The 15,848-nt window shown below is 41.3% G+C and overlaps 2 protein-coding genes across 2 annotated transcripts; both read right to left on the reverse strand.

Moving 5' to 3' along the window:
• Window positions 1-1,080: 1,080 nt before the first annotated feature.
• On the reverse strand, window positions 1,081-5,318 carry LOC310939020 (uncharacterized protein). The gene is made up of 5 exons (XM_083903687.1): window positions 5,184-5,318; window positions 2,924-4,258; window positions 2,089-2,199; window positions 1,843-1,959; window positions 1,081-1,762 (listed from the first exon to the last, which is right to left on the reverse strand). The coding sequence occupies exons 1-5, from the start codon at window positions 5,191-5,193 to the stop codon at window positions 1,734-1,736; spliced, it is 1,602 nt and encodes a 533-aa protein (XP_083759813.1). The 5' UTR covers window positions 5,194-5,318; the 3' UTR covers window positions 1,081-1,733.
• A 1,052-nt stretch (window positions 5,319-6,370) lies between these two features.
• Window positions 6,371-14,946, reverse strand: LOC310938934 (guanine nucleotide-binding protein subunit alpha-13-like). Its single transcript, XM_083903581.1, has 5 exons — window positions 14,649-14,946; window positions 13,035-13,261; window positions 10,324-10,374; window positions 9,776-9,976; window positions 6,371-8,598 (listed from the first exon to the last, which is right to left on the reverse strand). The coding sequence occupies exons 1-5, from the start codon at window positions 14,929-14,931 to the stop codon at window positions 8,227-8,229; spliced, it is 1,134 nt and encodes a 377-aa protein (XP_083759707.1). The 5' UTR covers window positions 14,932-14,946; the 3' UTR covers window positions 6,371-8,226.
• Between the last annotated feature and the right edge of the window lie 902 nt (window positions 14,947-15,848).

Here is a 15,848-nt window from a genome sequence, read left to right on the forward strand (position 1 = left end):
ACCAAAATGAACAAGATACGCGTGTGTTCAGATCCAGAATCATCCTCAGATCTTTCTCCCTTTGCCCCAGGTTACAATACCTTTAAAATTAGTGTGTTTCTTGCCTTTTCTGTAATTTGCTGTGATTTATGTGATCAAGATTTAACTACAAAAATTTGCCATGCATTTGTTTTCGGAGTGAAAATGTTTATATTTAAGTTCACAAACATCAGTGTTGTGGTGTTTTTTTTTTGCCAAACCTTAATTAGAAACAAAGTTTAGATTAAATACATTCGATAATCTGGGGGTTGATTCTGGACATTACCATGTTTGTCTTTGAAATGTAATTTCCAGTCGACTACAGGAGAAAACTGAATGACTTTCACATGAGGCGTTGTTGAATGACTCTGTTGTCTTTTTTTCTGTGTGCAATTGAGTGCCAGTGGCCACTTGTGCCTCTTTAGCACTTAGTTTTAGACTTGAACAAAAGAAAAACTTGTCCAAACCAATGTGTTGGTTTAAAACAAGTGTCACCTGGATGCATATCAGCATGAGGGCCTGGTTGGAACATACTGCTTTTTTCCCCCCTCTATTTTCAGTGCGAGATTTGTTTGATATATGTCTGCCTACATTTTTCATTGATTTGTATAGTTCATTGTTTTTTTGTACAAAAACAAAAAGTGAAACACAAAATATTTATAATTTTGTATGAAAAAAAAGAATGTTAAAAAACAAAACAAACAGAAAATGGAAATAATTTTTTATTGTGTTGGCAAACGCAGCTTCAGACAAAACAATGGTTACAAACATACTGTCATTTCTTCATTTGTACTTCATGTGTGTCCACCACAGCAGAAAGGAGAGTCAACAATAAATTCATTTTGAATACAATAAGAAACTGGTCCAGTCGGGATGAGAGCCTCCTTCAGTGTCCTGTCATTGCTATTCTGTGAGTGTTCACACACAGAAGCACTGGCAGATAAAGCATGCATAATAACATCAGGGATGGTGACAGGGAAAGTGTTTTTTAAAAAAAAGAAAAACAGATCTACATCTCTTCTTCTGCACATATTGGATCCACTCTTGAATACATAAATTGGCTTGTTTCTCTATAGATGAGCTCCCAGAGAAAGATTTTTCATTAAGTTCAAAGCTCTTGGCTTCCCTTGAATCCACTCATGGACCTCTGCACAAAGGAGCCAAAAAAAATTTGACTGGCCAATCCTCCCTTTTTTTTAATTCAGACATAACTTAACAGTGACCCCTAGTGGAGCTCCTGGGACAAACAGCAGGGCTGAAAAAAGCATGAAATGCATAATCCTCTTATTATGAACTAAAACTAATGATCCTTCAACTGAGAGAGAAATAGTCTCACACACTCAACATCTGAAATATGTTCCTGTGCATATTAAAAATCGAAAAAGATAAATGGGAAACTACAGAAAATAAATACAAACATGTTAAATTCAAATTTAAATAACTGCAGTAGCATCTAAATGCCCCCTTTCTGGACCACGTCAACTGAGAATACAACTGCTACCAAAATAATTACAACACATTCAGCTGTTATACAAAAATAGTTTGACATCTGTGTCACCTTTTGGCAGATAATTACTTTTACCAAATAACTTTTATCAGTCAAATATAAAGCTGTAGTATGTCAGCAGTTAACAGTGTGTGCAGGTGTAACAGGTTGTGTTTTTATTTTTGTATGAATACATACAAACTGCCTTTGCTGTTGTCACTCCTTGTCCTTAGTGGTACTTCCTCCAACGATCACTCTCTGGAAAGAAAAACAAACACAGTCATCTCTATTCACTGCATGTAACAACACTCATTGTAATTCTTTTTTTCTCTTTTTACTTATATGAGGGTAGCTCCAGACGTAGCTGAGCACACAGTATCCTGCTAACAGCATGGCCACTCCACCCACTCCACCTTTCTTCACGTCAATATACCTCCTGTAATACCACTGCCAGCCTACATCAGGGAAGAACACAGGAGGTCAGATTCAGATTTGATTGTCTCTTAATAGTTAATCTCATCTGCTACCGAGAACATTCTTTGACTAATGCATGCCTTTGTATTTAGGATGTGTTTAATATTCACCTCTGTGCACCATTTCCACTAAATGTCTTGGGCGACCGGGTGTTCTGCAGGCCAACCACGCGGGTAGCTCCCTCAGTCTGACCTGCCCGAGATGCCGCTGCGTCACAGCATCTGCAGTTCCGGATGCCAACAAAGAATCAATGTGTGGACATACAGATACATAAACACTCAAGAACATCCTCTTTCACTTCTGTACGCACACGAGTACAGAATGACCGGTCAATTTCTCTTGACCTAGGGGGATTGGAGTGGACTGACAACCTTACAGTATATAAAATTTACCAGTTCACGTTCCACTTGGCCACTGCTAAATCCTTCAATGAACAGTATTGCTTTGATAAATAAAATTATTAATTACTGAATCTACATCTGAAGCATAAGAGAACAGTAAAGCAGACACCTGAAAACAAACTGGGGATCTTTAATCAAGGTTTTCTGACGCTCTCTCTCACTCACTCTATCGATGAACATTTAACATAATAATATTTTTACCATCTGTAATTGACGCCCAGTCGTCTCCTCTCGTGTGATGATTCACTGCTGCGACACACTTTCACTTTCAGTCAGTGACATGCTTTCAGTTCATCAAAAAGGTTTAATGTTTAATGGGACAGTTACGTATGTGTGTGTGTATGAACGCAGTGTAAAGCATAAGTGCATCCCTCTGATTCCACATTTTTCAGATCATTTAAACGGCGCTAATGCAGCGTTCTGAACTGTGAACACACTGACAGGCTTTAAAAGCTTAAAGTCGCTGATGTACGCGTCCTACATACATCATCTTTAAATGTTGTTTTGAAACTCATTCACTACAACTGAACAAAAAAAAACTGACCTTTGGTCAGATTGTGAGCAGCCTTTGGTTTCCTGTCCTCAAGTATGGCCACGTCTTCAACTCTCAGTGTCTCTGCCCGTTGGAAAATATCGTGTGAAGCAAGAGGGAAAAGATAAGGAGAGGAAAAGTGAAGGGGGGATGTTGACAGTGAGAGGAAATCTGTCATGTGATGGCCCACCTTCAGTGCCTCAGTCATGCTGCCTGCACCTGTAGCCTGGCTCACCTGAGACGATGTATGGCCAGAGGGGAGGACAGGTACTGCGAGGGGCAGTTTAGGCTGAGAGGAACCATCACGTTTTAGAGGGATTAACGACTTGGAACTTTTTTCAACTGGCTGTAGCTGTGTCTGTTGTAAACGGGTGCATGGCAGCTGCTCTGACAGAGTTTTAGTTGCTACTATGCAGCTGACATCATTCTCGACAGGAGCTGTTTCTGAACTGAGATCAAGAACAAAGCTGGTTTTAAGAAGGTTATTGTTGAGGTCCGTCTGGCTCAGAAAACTCGCCCTGCTGGACTGTGTGGTGGTTTTAGCTCGATTCAACGCGGTTTTAACATTCTGGATTGTGATCCTGGCCTGATGATCACAGTCAGATTTTAAGGACATCTTGTTCACACTTAAATCCTCTGTTTCCAGTGCGTTGTCCACCCAGGAGTCGTCTCTTGCAAAGGGTTTTGCAATACTTTGATTCAATTCAGAATCCAGGCAGCCAGAGTCTGTGGGAACAGCTTTCTTTGTCTTTGGCATTTTCTTTTTAGAGGCATCTTTAGGTTTGGTGTTGTCTGGAATCACATTGGTCCTGGTCTGTGTTGCGGTTCTGGATCTTGACTCTGAGAGCAGGTCTTCTGAGGCAGATCTGGTTCCTTCCAGCGATTGCTTAGTAACTTGGTTATGTTTTACAGCTTCTATCTGAGCACGGAGCCTCTTCTTTTTCGAGATGGTTGTTGACAGAGAGGGTTCTGTGGTGTTAGAGGAGGGCACGCTGCCGGTCTTGATTTGTTCAGACAGCTTTGGTTTCTTCTTCTTAGTTGATGGTGGAAGTGATGAAGAAGATGATGCCTTAACATTATTGGCAGACACTGCTGGTGAGGATGACTGTGGTGACACCTTAGTGGTCTCCTTCGACTGGGGATTTGCCTCCACTGACAGCATCTGTGGGGAATTTTTCGCCTTTGCTCTCGCATCAGAGATGCCCGTCACCAGCTGAGCAGATGGCGTCGTCTGTTTCGATTTGACGTGCTGTTCGATTTTGGTCGTTTGGGCGTTCGCTGCTGCTTTGCAATGTGGCAGGTGACTCTTTAACCTTTTATACGTTTTGCCGCAGAAGGGACACTCCTCTGTGAAGACGAAAAGAGACAGACAAGAGGGTGAAGTACAGCTATACACACAGATGCAACTCAAAATGATTTATATTAGAGGTGGAGAATCACAAGGTACCTAATGCGATACATGGTCCATAATACCAGTAATATCATGATCCAATGATTCTGTGATAATGATCGCTATATAATCATATAGCGATCATGACAGCAGCGCCGCCATGAGGACACATTAAGTAGAGACGTCAACGAGTGAAACTGGCAGGGACTGTTTACTTTAGAGCACTAAAATCTCGATATTTGCCCTTGTATCAATTATTACTTGAGTAAGGACGACGATATATCACCAAATCGGTATTTTGACCCACCCCTGATTTATAAAAGTAGCATTGTTTATTCATCTGCTTGTTTTCGTTGTGTTAAAATGTTACAAAACAACAACACATTTCCATGTAGCAGTTGTGTTTATAATTATAGATCCTTTTATAATAATATTATCAATCGTTTTGACAACAGAATAATACTTTCTAGCAAAACAATAAAGCAAAAATGCTAATTCTCTTCATTAACTGATATTATTAATAACCATAAGCTGCAGCAATCATCAAAAGTATAAGTTACAAAGCTAGAATCAGAATGTTTTGAGTGTCTGTGTGAACAACAACAAAAAAAAAATCATCAATCAAGGTTGTTACATGTTACTTTTGTGTTAAAAAAGTGATCGATTAATTGGCTTCTCTTGTAACTTCTAAACAATAAACTTTCACTACTGTAACACACACCAGTATTTGCATATTTTAAAGTTATGTTACAATATTACAGTAACATTATGGAAGTGTGACACAAACAACGTCACTATCACATCATAACGGCCATGTTTGGGTCACGTGACACGCCATGGTTGTTGTTTTTTTTAACGTCACTTTTGGTTAGCGTCACTTACCGGAGCTCATTTTGACAGCGTGTGTGAAACAGCCATTCAGAGTGAAGCATGTCCCACAACTGTCAGCACAAACGGACGGGCTGCGATGGTGGGAATGTAAAGTTTCACCAAATAATGTTTGTACATCACGTACAATGTGAGAAACTTTATGAGACAGTAAGCTAACAGCCACTGTGGTCGAGGTCAAGTGGTGCGAAAGACCCTTTAGGTGGCGAGTGCGGAGCCTGAGGGGAACTAAAAATATAACAAAACAGGCTTAAAAAAAACACGACAGTGGAACAAAAAAAACTGGAAACTTAATTAGTAGAAGAAAGGACATAAGAAGAAGTCTGACTGGTATATTCAGCTACAGAAAGGGTTGTATAAACACGTGCTATTCTTTCCAGTGGGTGTGGCACATTTTGACCTGCGATGATTCACGACCTTCTACTTCCGTCGCTCGCGCACACACCCACCCACACACACGCAAGCAGTTTAAACATTTAATCTGTAGACAGGATATTCAATCTGCAACGTCATTTTGACTGGTCAAAACTTTAGTTTTTAGATATCTGCAAATCAGTTTTTACTAGTCAAAATGACGTCACATATGTCCGTAGTTCAGCTTTTACTAGTCAGATGTCCACAGCTTATAATTCATACCAGTCATTAGTCACAATTCAAGGTTTACCACACACACACACACACACACACACACACACACACACACACCTGTTGGGTAACTTTTAACATTTAAAGGTTAACCAGTTTGGATCATGATTTGACCAGGGCCTTTCTGTGAGGAGTTTGTATGTTCTCCCATAATCCAAAAAACATATACAGATTGGGGAATTAGGTTAATTGGGACGCTCTAAATTGACCATAGGTGTGAGTTCTTCATCTCTACCTTTGCCTTGTGATAATCCACTTTACCCTCCTGAAAGTGGATGGATTTCTCAGCATGAGTTGTACTTGCTTTTTGTTGCTGCAGCTTTCAGCTCCGCAGCCAGGAACTACAAGACGAGGAAGATTCTGCAAATGGAAAAGGTGCAAAAATTATCTTTGCATGTACCATACGGCACAAGAATAGATTTTAGTTCGACAGAAACAACCTACACGAGGTAGCATGTCGGGCCATGAAAACAAAGAGATAGAGCCATATGTCATTAGAAAAGTGTGTTTATTGAGAGGGTTGGAGTGGTATGACACTTGACACAGGAATGATTTTCAAAGAGGGAACGTAAAAGTCACACAAAAAAAATACATCTACATGAAAAAAAAAAGTCATCTTCATTGGAAAAGCAGTGGTTTAAAACACATTTGGTGGAAAAGGGCCATTTCTACATCCATTTACATATAAGGAGATAAACCTAAATATTATTTACATGGCAACAGATTACAGTATGTACAAAGCCAGGACTGGAAGCAAACTTAAACTGACAAGAGCTTTTAGTTTTGGATAAAAACTAGTCTGCCAATGTGAGCAGTGTCAACAAAGTATGGGGTGATTTGGCAGAAAGACCAATTCAAACAGTGCCTGCAAGTTGTCCAGTAGCTTTTTTGTTTGAATTTTTTTTTTTTATAATCCCAAAGAGCACAAGGTTGGGCAGTGCCAACCCTGAAATTCTCCAAATGTCTGGTTTCAGGTCACCATAGCAATGTTGGTTACAGAATTTTCAAATGATCTCGAGCAAATCTCTGTACATCTACTAACAGACGTTCACCATTCAGGTAAAAGGGGGAGGACTGTCCCTTCACATGGGTGGCATCCAATTAGAGACAATCGCAAAGAGACTGAGAATGCTGTGGTTTCTGGGCTGATGATCACGGTTCAGAGCCAGGAGGATACAGTACCACACCCCCACCTAGCTAACTGTAATAAGACCTGGCTGAGTCTCACTGCTTTGCCATTCAAAAAGACATTAGATTATTCAGTTAGTTCACTAAAAATGACATCAGTATTAATGTCTGTTTTCACTCGACCCTGAGAAAACAGTGGACTGTTGCCACACCGGTCTAATGTGCCAGCCGCAGGTAATTTTACCCTTCAAACGATCGAAAACAAAGGACATCTTACTCATCTCTTTGAGGACTTTTACTTGCGAGAGGACAAGGACAGGATTCAGGTTGTGATTTACCTAAAAGACATTATGTGGAAAGGCATTTCAGTAGGTTCATTCTCAGTTTTTCAGAGACGGTTTCCACATCTAATCACTTGACAGTTCTTAACTCGTTCACCATCAATGAGCTGGTCCTCGTCCTGGCAAAAAAAAAAAAAATATTGTACCAGCACTTTTAAAGCTGCTGATATTGAACCTGGTAAAATGGATGATTGTGATGGGATAATGGAAGAATGATGCTGCCATGAGGTGAAAAACAAGGTGAACAAAACACAAAAAGGACAACTGAGCATTCTCTGTCACTTTAGCAACCCCTCTACGTGCGAGAGGTGCTTAGAAACAATGTTCACAAAGCAGCACTGAGGAGTGCGGCCCAAATAATAAGTTTCTGACTAGAAGAATTCAGTGCTTGGACAAAGACTGGCAAATCAACTCTGGCACAGATAATCTTGGTACATTTTGATGGTCAATATTGTACTCATTTCTCCATCGTAATTTCCGATGTTTGTTGCTTAGAAAGTTGTGTATCTGGTTAAGAGACCACATGCCCCGTAATGTAAAAATGTTTTGCTGGTTTCCACAGCCCGCCACTGGAACTGGAGTCTTGTGTCTTGTGCTGTAAGGCAGAGCTCAGGCCAGAGGAGATGGTCTCAGGACAAAGCAGCAGCTGCAGTGATCAGATGTCATCCCACATACAAACTCTCTGCTTGCCATTTTACTTTTATTTTTTTTAAACCACAGAGTCTGCTCTACCGACTCGTTCCCCTACCAAACCCTGAAGGTGGCCAACTCTTCAATAGGAGAGTAAAAACTTATTTAAAAACAACTGAAGAATGCTGACATCTACTGGATTCTTCTGAGACTGGTCTCTCCCAAGTCCTCTTCAGGAGCAATGTGGAGGTTTGTCCCCGTTCGGGTCTTCTACTTACACAGGTGGACAGGGGTCATTGGAGCATGAGTTGTTTGAGGTTGTCATGCAGGATGGTGTCCTTGACGTCCCGGAACACCAGCCTGATGTTCTCCGTATTGATGGCTGTGGTGAAGTGGTGATACAGTGGTTTCTGGGTGGCGTCACGTCGCTTACCGCGGAAGCACTCCACCATGAACGCCTGGATGTCCGGCAGGCTGTGCTCCGGTCCGGTGTAGTCGGGAAAGTAGTCCTTAAGTGGAACGCTCTTCACCTTCTCCTCCAGCAGGTCAGTCTTGTTGAGGAAAAGTATGATGGAGACATTGATGAAGACGCGGTTGTTGACGATGGTCTCGAAGATGTTGAGCGATTCGCGCAGTCGGTTGGTTTGCCTGTCCTCCATCAGCACCTATGTGAATCAGTAGAGGGGTTAACTCCAATTACAACTGTGTGTAGTCATTGAAGAAGAAGTAGCAATGGGACTTGACATAATTTCAGACAGAAAACGGAAGGCATGTGTGACCAATCTATCACAATCTATATAAGACTTTAAGATGAGGATGTGAAATTATTTTCATGTGGGAGAAACTGAATCTTAATATACTATGTGTACGATCATCTGATTATATAAATAGTTGTTTTTTATTAATTTATTCTTATTTAAAAAAAGGTCTCTGTAAACACTGCAATGTTTCAGGAAATGTCCTCTTCCACACAAAACAACTTGAAATGCTGATATGTGAATGTGAAGCTATCATAAAGCGATGAGACTAAATCTCCAAACGCATCAGGATCATTAAAGTAACGACGCTGAAGATGGCGCCAGTGTAAGATGGCACCACCTAACTAAAATACTGTTTCAGGGCTCCAAAAAAGCTCTTTCTGAGTGGATGAAGCACTCTTACGATAAACATATTTGGTGGATTCACCTCTTTTTCACGTGGACTGCCTGAGATTTTGAGATTTCTTTTACAAGGGCGACATGGCCAAGAGGTCAGCAACACACGCCATAATAAATACAAGACATATTGCAAACAACAGTTTAGGAATTCCAGGAATTAAGGACAGTACTTGGTACTTTTTTTTAGTACATGCTCTGGCTAAATTCTAAGCGAGCTGAGGCGATACTAAAACGTGACGTCAACAGAGAAAGTCGTCACTGGAAGAGTCATGACGGAGACATCCGACACGGGAATCAAATCGAACAATTCTGAACTGTAGATCGGTTAAGAAACCTGAAAACACGAGTTAATCCAACATTTAGGAAGGAAATTTCTAAAATCTCAATATTTAGCTGTGTTATGACAACCCTACCCACATTTATGAGGTACTATGGTGACGGAAAATGATGAGTCCAGTCGAGCCTAGTGCTAGAAGTACACTGTAGCTGTTGTCAGCAATCTTGTTTTCTGACTAACTTCTTGTCCTTTTCTGCCGTTAGCATTTAGCCCCTCATTTCACGTTATCGCGACTTATCAAATGTCATCTACAACAAACTCATCAAACCACTGCCACTTTATCAGATAAACAGCATCTCAAGCGTGACGCGAGATTCTGTGGCGACAGCCGCCGCGGGGGTTTTTCACCTGATCGTATTCAGAGGAGGAGACGACGAAGAGGATGGAGGTGACGGAATCGAAACACTCGAACCAGCGCCTCCGCTCGGACCGCTGCCCGCCCACGTCCACAATCTTGAAGGGAACGTTCTTGATTTCAAAGTCATACTCGTGGATGCCCTTGGTGGGTTTTCGAGCGAGCAGGATGTCCTGTTGAGTGGGGAGATAATCCTGGAGGAAAGATGGGGAAAATTACTTTAACATTTTAATAACTTCAAAACAATGTGCTATTGTTTACTATTCCGAGAAGAAACAGCAACAGTGTAAGAGGGGAATTAAAGACTGTTATTTATGCAGTTGTTTAGCTCATTTTGCCTAATTATGTGCTATTAATCTGGGTGTTTTGTAACAGGAGGAAGGGAAAATCAAATACTGAAGTAGTTTTCATGACACGGTGGTCAGCCTAGTCTCTATAATATCAGCATTTTTACATCAATTGCCATTTTTTGCCAAACAATAACATCAAGCAGCATCAGCAAGTCTGACTATAACAATCAATGCAGGCAGAAACAACTTACCGGCTCGCCAAGCTTATCCAGATTATCCAAGAAATACTTCACAGACTCACCCTGTGACAGGACAGAGGTGGAATTTCTGTTAATTCTACGCAATTGAATAGATTCAGTCATTATAAACAATACACATTTACCAACTGCTGCATGCATTAGGACAAACTTTGGTTCTGCACAACTGAATCTCTCCCCGTGGCTGACACACAGTTTGTTTTCTCTGTCAAAAGGTGTTGGGTCTGCTCTGTGGAGTCGAAGCAGGATACAAATATTTGGTATTGCAGCAGACACGTGCGTGGAAGGTGTTTCTTTGATCTGTGAACAACGGTGAGTGTGAACGTGTGAGTGTGCGCATGTCGTTTCTTCTAGGCCTTTCCAACGCTGTTCATGAGCAATTAGTGCAAGCCTAGACATGAGGCTGCCAGGACTGAGATGCATTCCTTTGTGTGTGTGTGTGTGTGTGCTGTTCTCAGGCTAAAGCAACTTCTGACAGCAAAAAAAAAAAAAAAAAAAAAAAAAAAAAGCACAAGGATATTTTCCTTGCCGTTTGCTATATTTGCATAGATTTTGCATATTTTTGGGACATGACAACTCCCGCCAATATTATTCTTATCTGTAGTAGTGGAGAGAATTAGATTTGTGTGTGTGCTGGTGCCACGTACAAGCCACTTCTCTCACTGTACTCACCTTTTGATCTGTTCAAAAAAACTAACCTGACCTGAAAAACCTGTGTGTGTGTGTGTGTGTGTGTGTGTGACCATGTGTGTGCAGACGGGATGTATGTGTATGGCTTAAATTACACAAGGGAGGAGCACAGTGGTGTGGTGTGGTGCTACAGTGAAGCCTAGTGAAAGAAGTTACCTTTTAGTGGAGCTAATTTTTTTAATTCTGGTCATACTTCCGTTTTCAGCTGAGTTAAGTAGCTGAAATCTGAAGCTGACTGGTGGTTTGAAGTCTTAAAAAAAAAAAATCACAGTAATAGAAAAAGGAGAAGAGAAACAAGAAGAACAGATATTGCCTGTTCGGGCTGGGTAATATGACCTAAAAAGATCATATTGTTTTCAGATGAGTACAAGAAGAACTTATTTTAATGCTGTTGGAGGAAATGATAATGTATTAATTACTGTTTTATTGCAACAAGTGCATGCATTTTAAAATAAAATGGCAGTGCTGTATTAGAATAAACCATGACATTATACTACAACATCATAGTGGCTTCTTAAAATAAAGCGAGACCTTTTCATTACACTGAAATAAAACAACCAGGTGAGCGTCGAGGAGGGGGAAACAACACTTTTCACAGTGCGTGGGTTCAGTTTGCACATGTGTTTTAAATGATGAATGCAAGGCAGCCTGAGGGCACGTGAGATTTGTGATGCAAATACACAGAGAGAGCTTGGTCAAAACACAGCAGGCTCTCTCTGTCTGCTGGCAGAGCAACAAATAAGTGCGAGAACAGGAGCAACGAGACTAAAATCTCCTCAGCTGCTGCTGCTGCTGCTCTGAGTGACAGTTTGTGCTTTCAAATTGAAAATGCCCACAGGTTTTAGATTTAACCCAGTTAGACTTTTTAGGTTTCATACACTAATTAGCAATTTGCATTATGTATTTATCGAGGTAATTGTACTCACACTTTCCTAGGTGACACCTATAAATTATTTAAGACAAAGAACAGCAGTTAATCTGCACATACGAGAGCCTGGACCCTTCATTTGTAATAAATGTGCAGATTTTTTTCATCCGAGACCTAAACCTTTCAGCTGTGCTGTGCAGTAATATGACCTACGTGTTGTCCTCTGCAAATAAGAACCCCGATAAAGACAAACACAACAGGCAAACGTGTGAATATAACATCCACATTTGAGGTGTGTGTGACACTCCAAAAAAGTGTTTGTGTGCAAATATCACAGAGTGGGAGAGGGCCAGTGCTCTGTTTGTGAGCATAAAGCTGTTTAACTACAGATCAACATTCCTGCTCTGATCACTCTTATTCCCACTTCTGTCTGCACAACCGGCTCACACCAGCATGCTCAGTGTGTGTGTGTGTGTGTGTGAGAGGCTAACAAAACACCATTAACAACACTCAAGCTTTACGCAATCGACAGAAAAAAGTTTCATTTTCTTCCCTTTTCATCACTTAGAAAGTGTGTCCCCCTGTTCTCGCCTCACTGGGAATTACTCAACAGCTGAACAACGTACTCATTCTATGACATGACGTGACACCTCATGCAAAATAAGAAAATACATATAACAATACAATTATTATTAAGATTTTTTAAAAACTGCAGCACCTAAGATCAGAGTCAGGACAAGAGAACACACGCTTGTCCATATGTGTTGTTTTTCTGGCGCAAATGTCAGTGTGTTAAAACGTGTATGCTGACAACCAAGGAGACGGGCAGACGTGTAAACAGGAAGCTGACTCAGTCACATGTCTAAATGCTCGAGAGCGAGAGAGAGACAGAGAGAGAGAGAGATGCACATGAAAAGAGGAAAGGAAGGAAGAATTAGGAAGAAAATCAGTTTTACTTTCTCTTCTCACAGTTCTCTAAGCCCACACTTTCAAAGCTATATATCAGAGCAGGATGAAGCCCAGTTCTTTTTCAGTTTAAAGTTAAAAACAATCACACTAGGGCTTAGAAATTGCGATTAATTGTTCAGCCCCACAACCACATTATTGATATTTAACTGTGTTTGTGTGTACCGACGCATCAACGTACCAGCTGGAACTCCCTGCGACGATCGTAGGCATTCTGTATACCCGAGTCGGCCCACAGAGCTCTGATAGCAGGCATGTACCGCAGGAAGATGGACGTCTCCAGCTGCCCGCCGGCCATCATTGCCGAACGGGTGTCGAACGCCAAAAGGATGTCGCCGTGCTTCTGGTTACCTGGGTCGCCCCACGGGATGTGCAGTTTCTCCCGCGCGTCCACCAACACGCGTATACCTGGAAAAGACGCGATCGGTTTTCAGAGGTGCAAGTGAGAATAAACATGCATGTTGTCAAGACAGGAAATGGCTTGAAATGCCGTCCAAATTCCAAAACACAAACATTCCAAACATTTTTAGTTTATTTACAAGACATTAGACATGTTTTCTTGAGCATGTAGTCATTTATATTGAAGTTTAAAAGTACTTCAGGGCTGGTGACTGACTGCTACTGATTAAAGTCATTGGCACTTGTGGAATAATGCACTGCAGTTCACCTTGGATTTCAGTGTAGTGTAAGGCAGGATATCCCGTATGTTTGGTGCAGTAACAAGAGTGGACAAACAGGAACACACTAAAACATAATGCAGTGGTGGGTTTGCCCTCATTCAGCTTTAGTTCTAGTTTATCGCTACTGTGCAACTGTGGCATGGAACATTATTATGTTATTATTGGGCACTGCAATAATAAGCACTCACAATAAGTTGATCAAAGAAAATTCCACTTATTGCAAACAGAAGTTCATGCAAATTACTTAAAATTGCAGTCATGTCATTCATATCCGTGTGTTTTCAGACAATGTGCACAAACCCTAACCGATCCCTTTGTGCACTGCACTGCACACAGTACAGACAGAATTATTGAAGAATAAATACACAAAAACAATCATATCAAAAGGTCCAGTGTGTAAGAATTAGTGGCATCTAATAATATAAGAGGGCATATTGTGACAAACTGAGAAATCCTCCGCTCACCCCTCCCTTTCCCAGGAAACTACGGTGGCCTCTGGATACCAGAAAGGAAGTAATTCTTCGTTTGCGTTGTGAGCTTCTACTACTTGTGTAGTAATGCCTGCTTCTGCTAATTTTTCTCTGCTTGGGCTGATGTAGAAAACAAGGACACCTCGGTAAAGCAAGGCCCTTGCCTGGAGTGCATATCTTAAAGTGCAATACAAACGTGGCGTTTTTGATTTTGTGAAAAATACACTCATACATAAATACCTAAATACTAAGACGGTATATAGAACTTTTGCCAATAAGCATTTCAAGATTTCACACAGTGGACCTTTAAAAGGCACCATTTATAAATGTTGCAATAATACCGTGAACCGCAATTATTTTGGTCACGATAATAATCGTTCCAGGATTTTTATTTTTATTTTTACATTTCGTCCCAAACCAAGTGTATATGCACAGTGACCTGTTACATGGAGGATATGAGCAGAAACACAGGCGGTATATGGGTGTGCCGACTGCAGATATACACTGTTTATATACTGTAGCCCAGCGCTGCTCGGCAGATGTGGGAACTTTCTCGTCCATTTTCAGCGCCTTTCTGTCGCTTCACAACGACGGTGTCCCGACTCCCCCCCCTCCCGAAGAACCTGCCGTGTGCAGCGCGGTTACCTTTGATAGCGTTGCTGTAAATCGTGCCTCTGAACTCCTCTCGGGCTTGCTGGTCGAAGTCCTGTCCGTGGATGATCCGCATTTGTTTGAGGAAAGTCGACTTGCCGCTCTCGCCAGCGCCTAACAGCAGGATCTTTACCAGCCGCTTCACGTACGTTTTCTCCCGGGAGAGGCATCTGTCGATCTCCTTGGACTTTCGCAGCTGGTCCACCTCGCCGCTGTTGAGCAGGCAGACAGGTAGACAAACTTTTAACACGGACCTGGTCGGAAGGAAATCCGCCATGTTCGCACAAACTTCATCGATGCTAATTTGATGCGCGTTCGCGGTGCGCGGGCACGGGACCAAGCCCCTTCCCTAAACTCAGGAAGTAGTTCTGCTGACACTTTATCGTCAACTTTAAACCACTTTACGTCTTTTTTTTAATGAAGTTGTACGATTTGTGTCTTGTTGATATTAAAACACAAATGTAACTGACAATATTTTGTGAGCAGCTCAAGAGCATGTCTGTCAAATGTGTTATTTTAGGTGAATTTAAACATTCCATTGTATTAATTATGCTATTTATAACCACAACACTCAATTGTACACTTATCTTTAATGAAATACGAACAGTTTGTCTTGTTTTAACTAAAAGCAAGTCTAAAAATACAATTATTTAAAAAAATAATATCAGTGAAGCAGACTGCAGTGACGGTACCACGTCGCCCTCTGCTGGTGGTTGTTGTTGTTACTGTTGCTGTAACTGTATTTTCCAGTTTGCCCCCCCAAGAGAAAAGCCGCGCTCTGATTGGTTAAGGCTGAAGGTATGCTGCTTTCAAATGCTGTTGGAAATATGAGAGTTTGTAACCGAATGCAACACAAAAGAGCAATTAAACCGAAAATGCAGACCGGAAATCCTCGGATATCCACGGACAACCCGTTTCATGAGTCGTCAGTGGTATTTGCTGATGCGAGGATTACATGATAGTCATTGCTTAAAACATAGCACAATTAGCTTTTCGACTGTTTTTTTATATGTAATTATATGTCGATTGTATACACCGTGTATATTTTGTGTTGAAACCCCAAAGGTTTATCACACTAGTTCGACCATATACTTGATAATATTCACTTGCATGCGAAAGAGGAGCCACCGAGTCGGAGATGGCGGGGAGCACTTGAAGGCAGCATCAATATCGATCATTGCTTTTCTCCTCCAG

Source organism: Microchirus variegatus (assembly GCF_963457635.1).
Source record: "Microchirus variegatus genome assembly, chromosome: 17".
Lineage (NCBI taxonomy): Eukaryota > Metazoa > Chordata > Actinopteri > Pleuronectiformes > Soleidae > Microchirus > Microchirus variegatus.

Bases quoted from the DNA above. Each gene is read 5' to 3' on its own strand.
- LOC310939020 (XM_083903687.1), bottom strand. The intron at 1,960-2,088 runs GTGAATATTAAA...TCCCTGATGTAG, and splicing joins AGTGGAAATGGTGCACAGAG to GCTGGCAGTGGTATTACAGG. The intron at 1,763-1,842 runs GTAAAAAGAGAA...TTTTCTTTCCAG, and splicing joins CTGGAGCTACCCTCATATAA to AGAGTGATCGTTGGAGGAAG.
- LOC310938934 (XM_083903581.1), bottom strand. From the start codon at position 14,931: ATGGCGGATTTCCTTCCGACCAGGTCCGTGTTAAAAGTTTGTCTACCT. The intron at 13,262-14,648 runs GTAACCGCGCTG...CGTCTTTTCCAG, and splicing joins TTACAGCAACGCTATCAAAG to GTATACGCGTGTTGGTGGAC. The intron at 8,599-9,775 runs GTGAAAAACCCC...TGATTCACATAG, and splicing joins CCTCCTCTGAATACGATCAG to GTGCTGATGGAGGACAGGCA.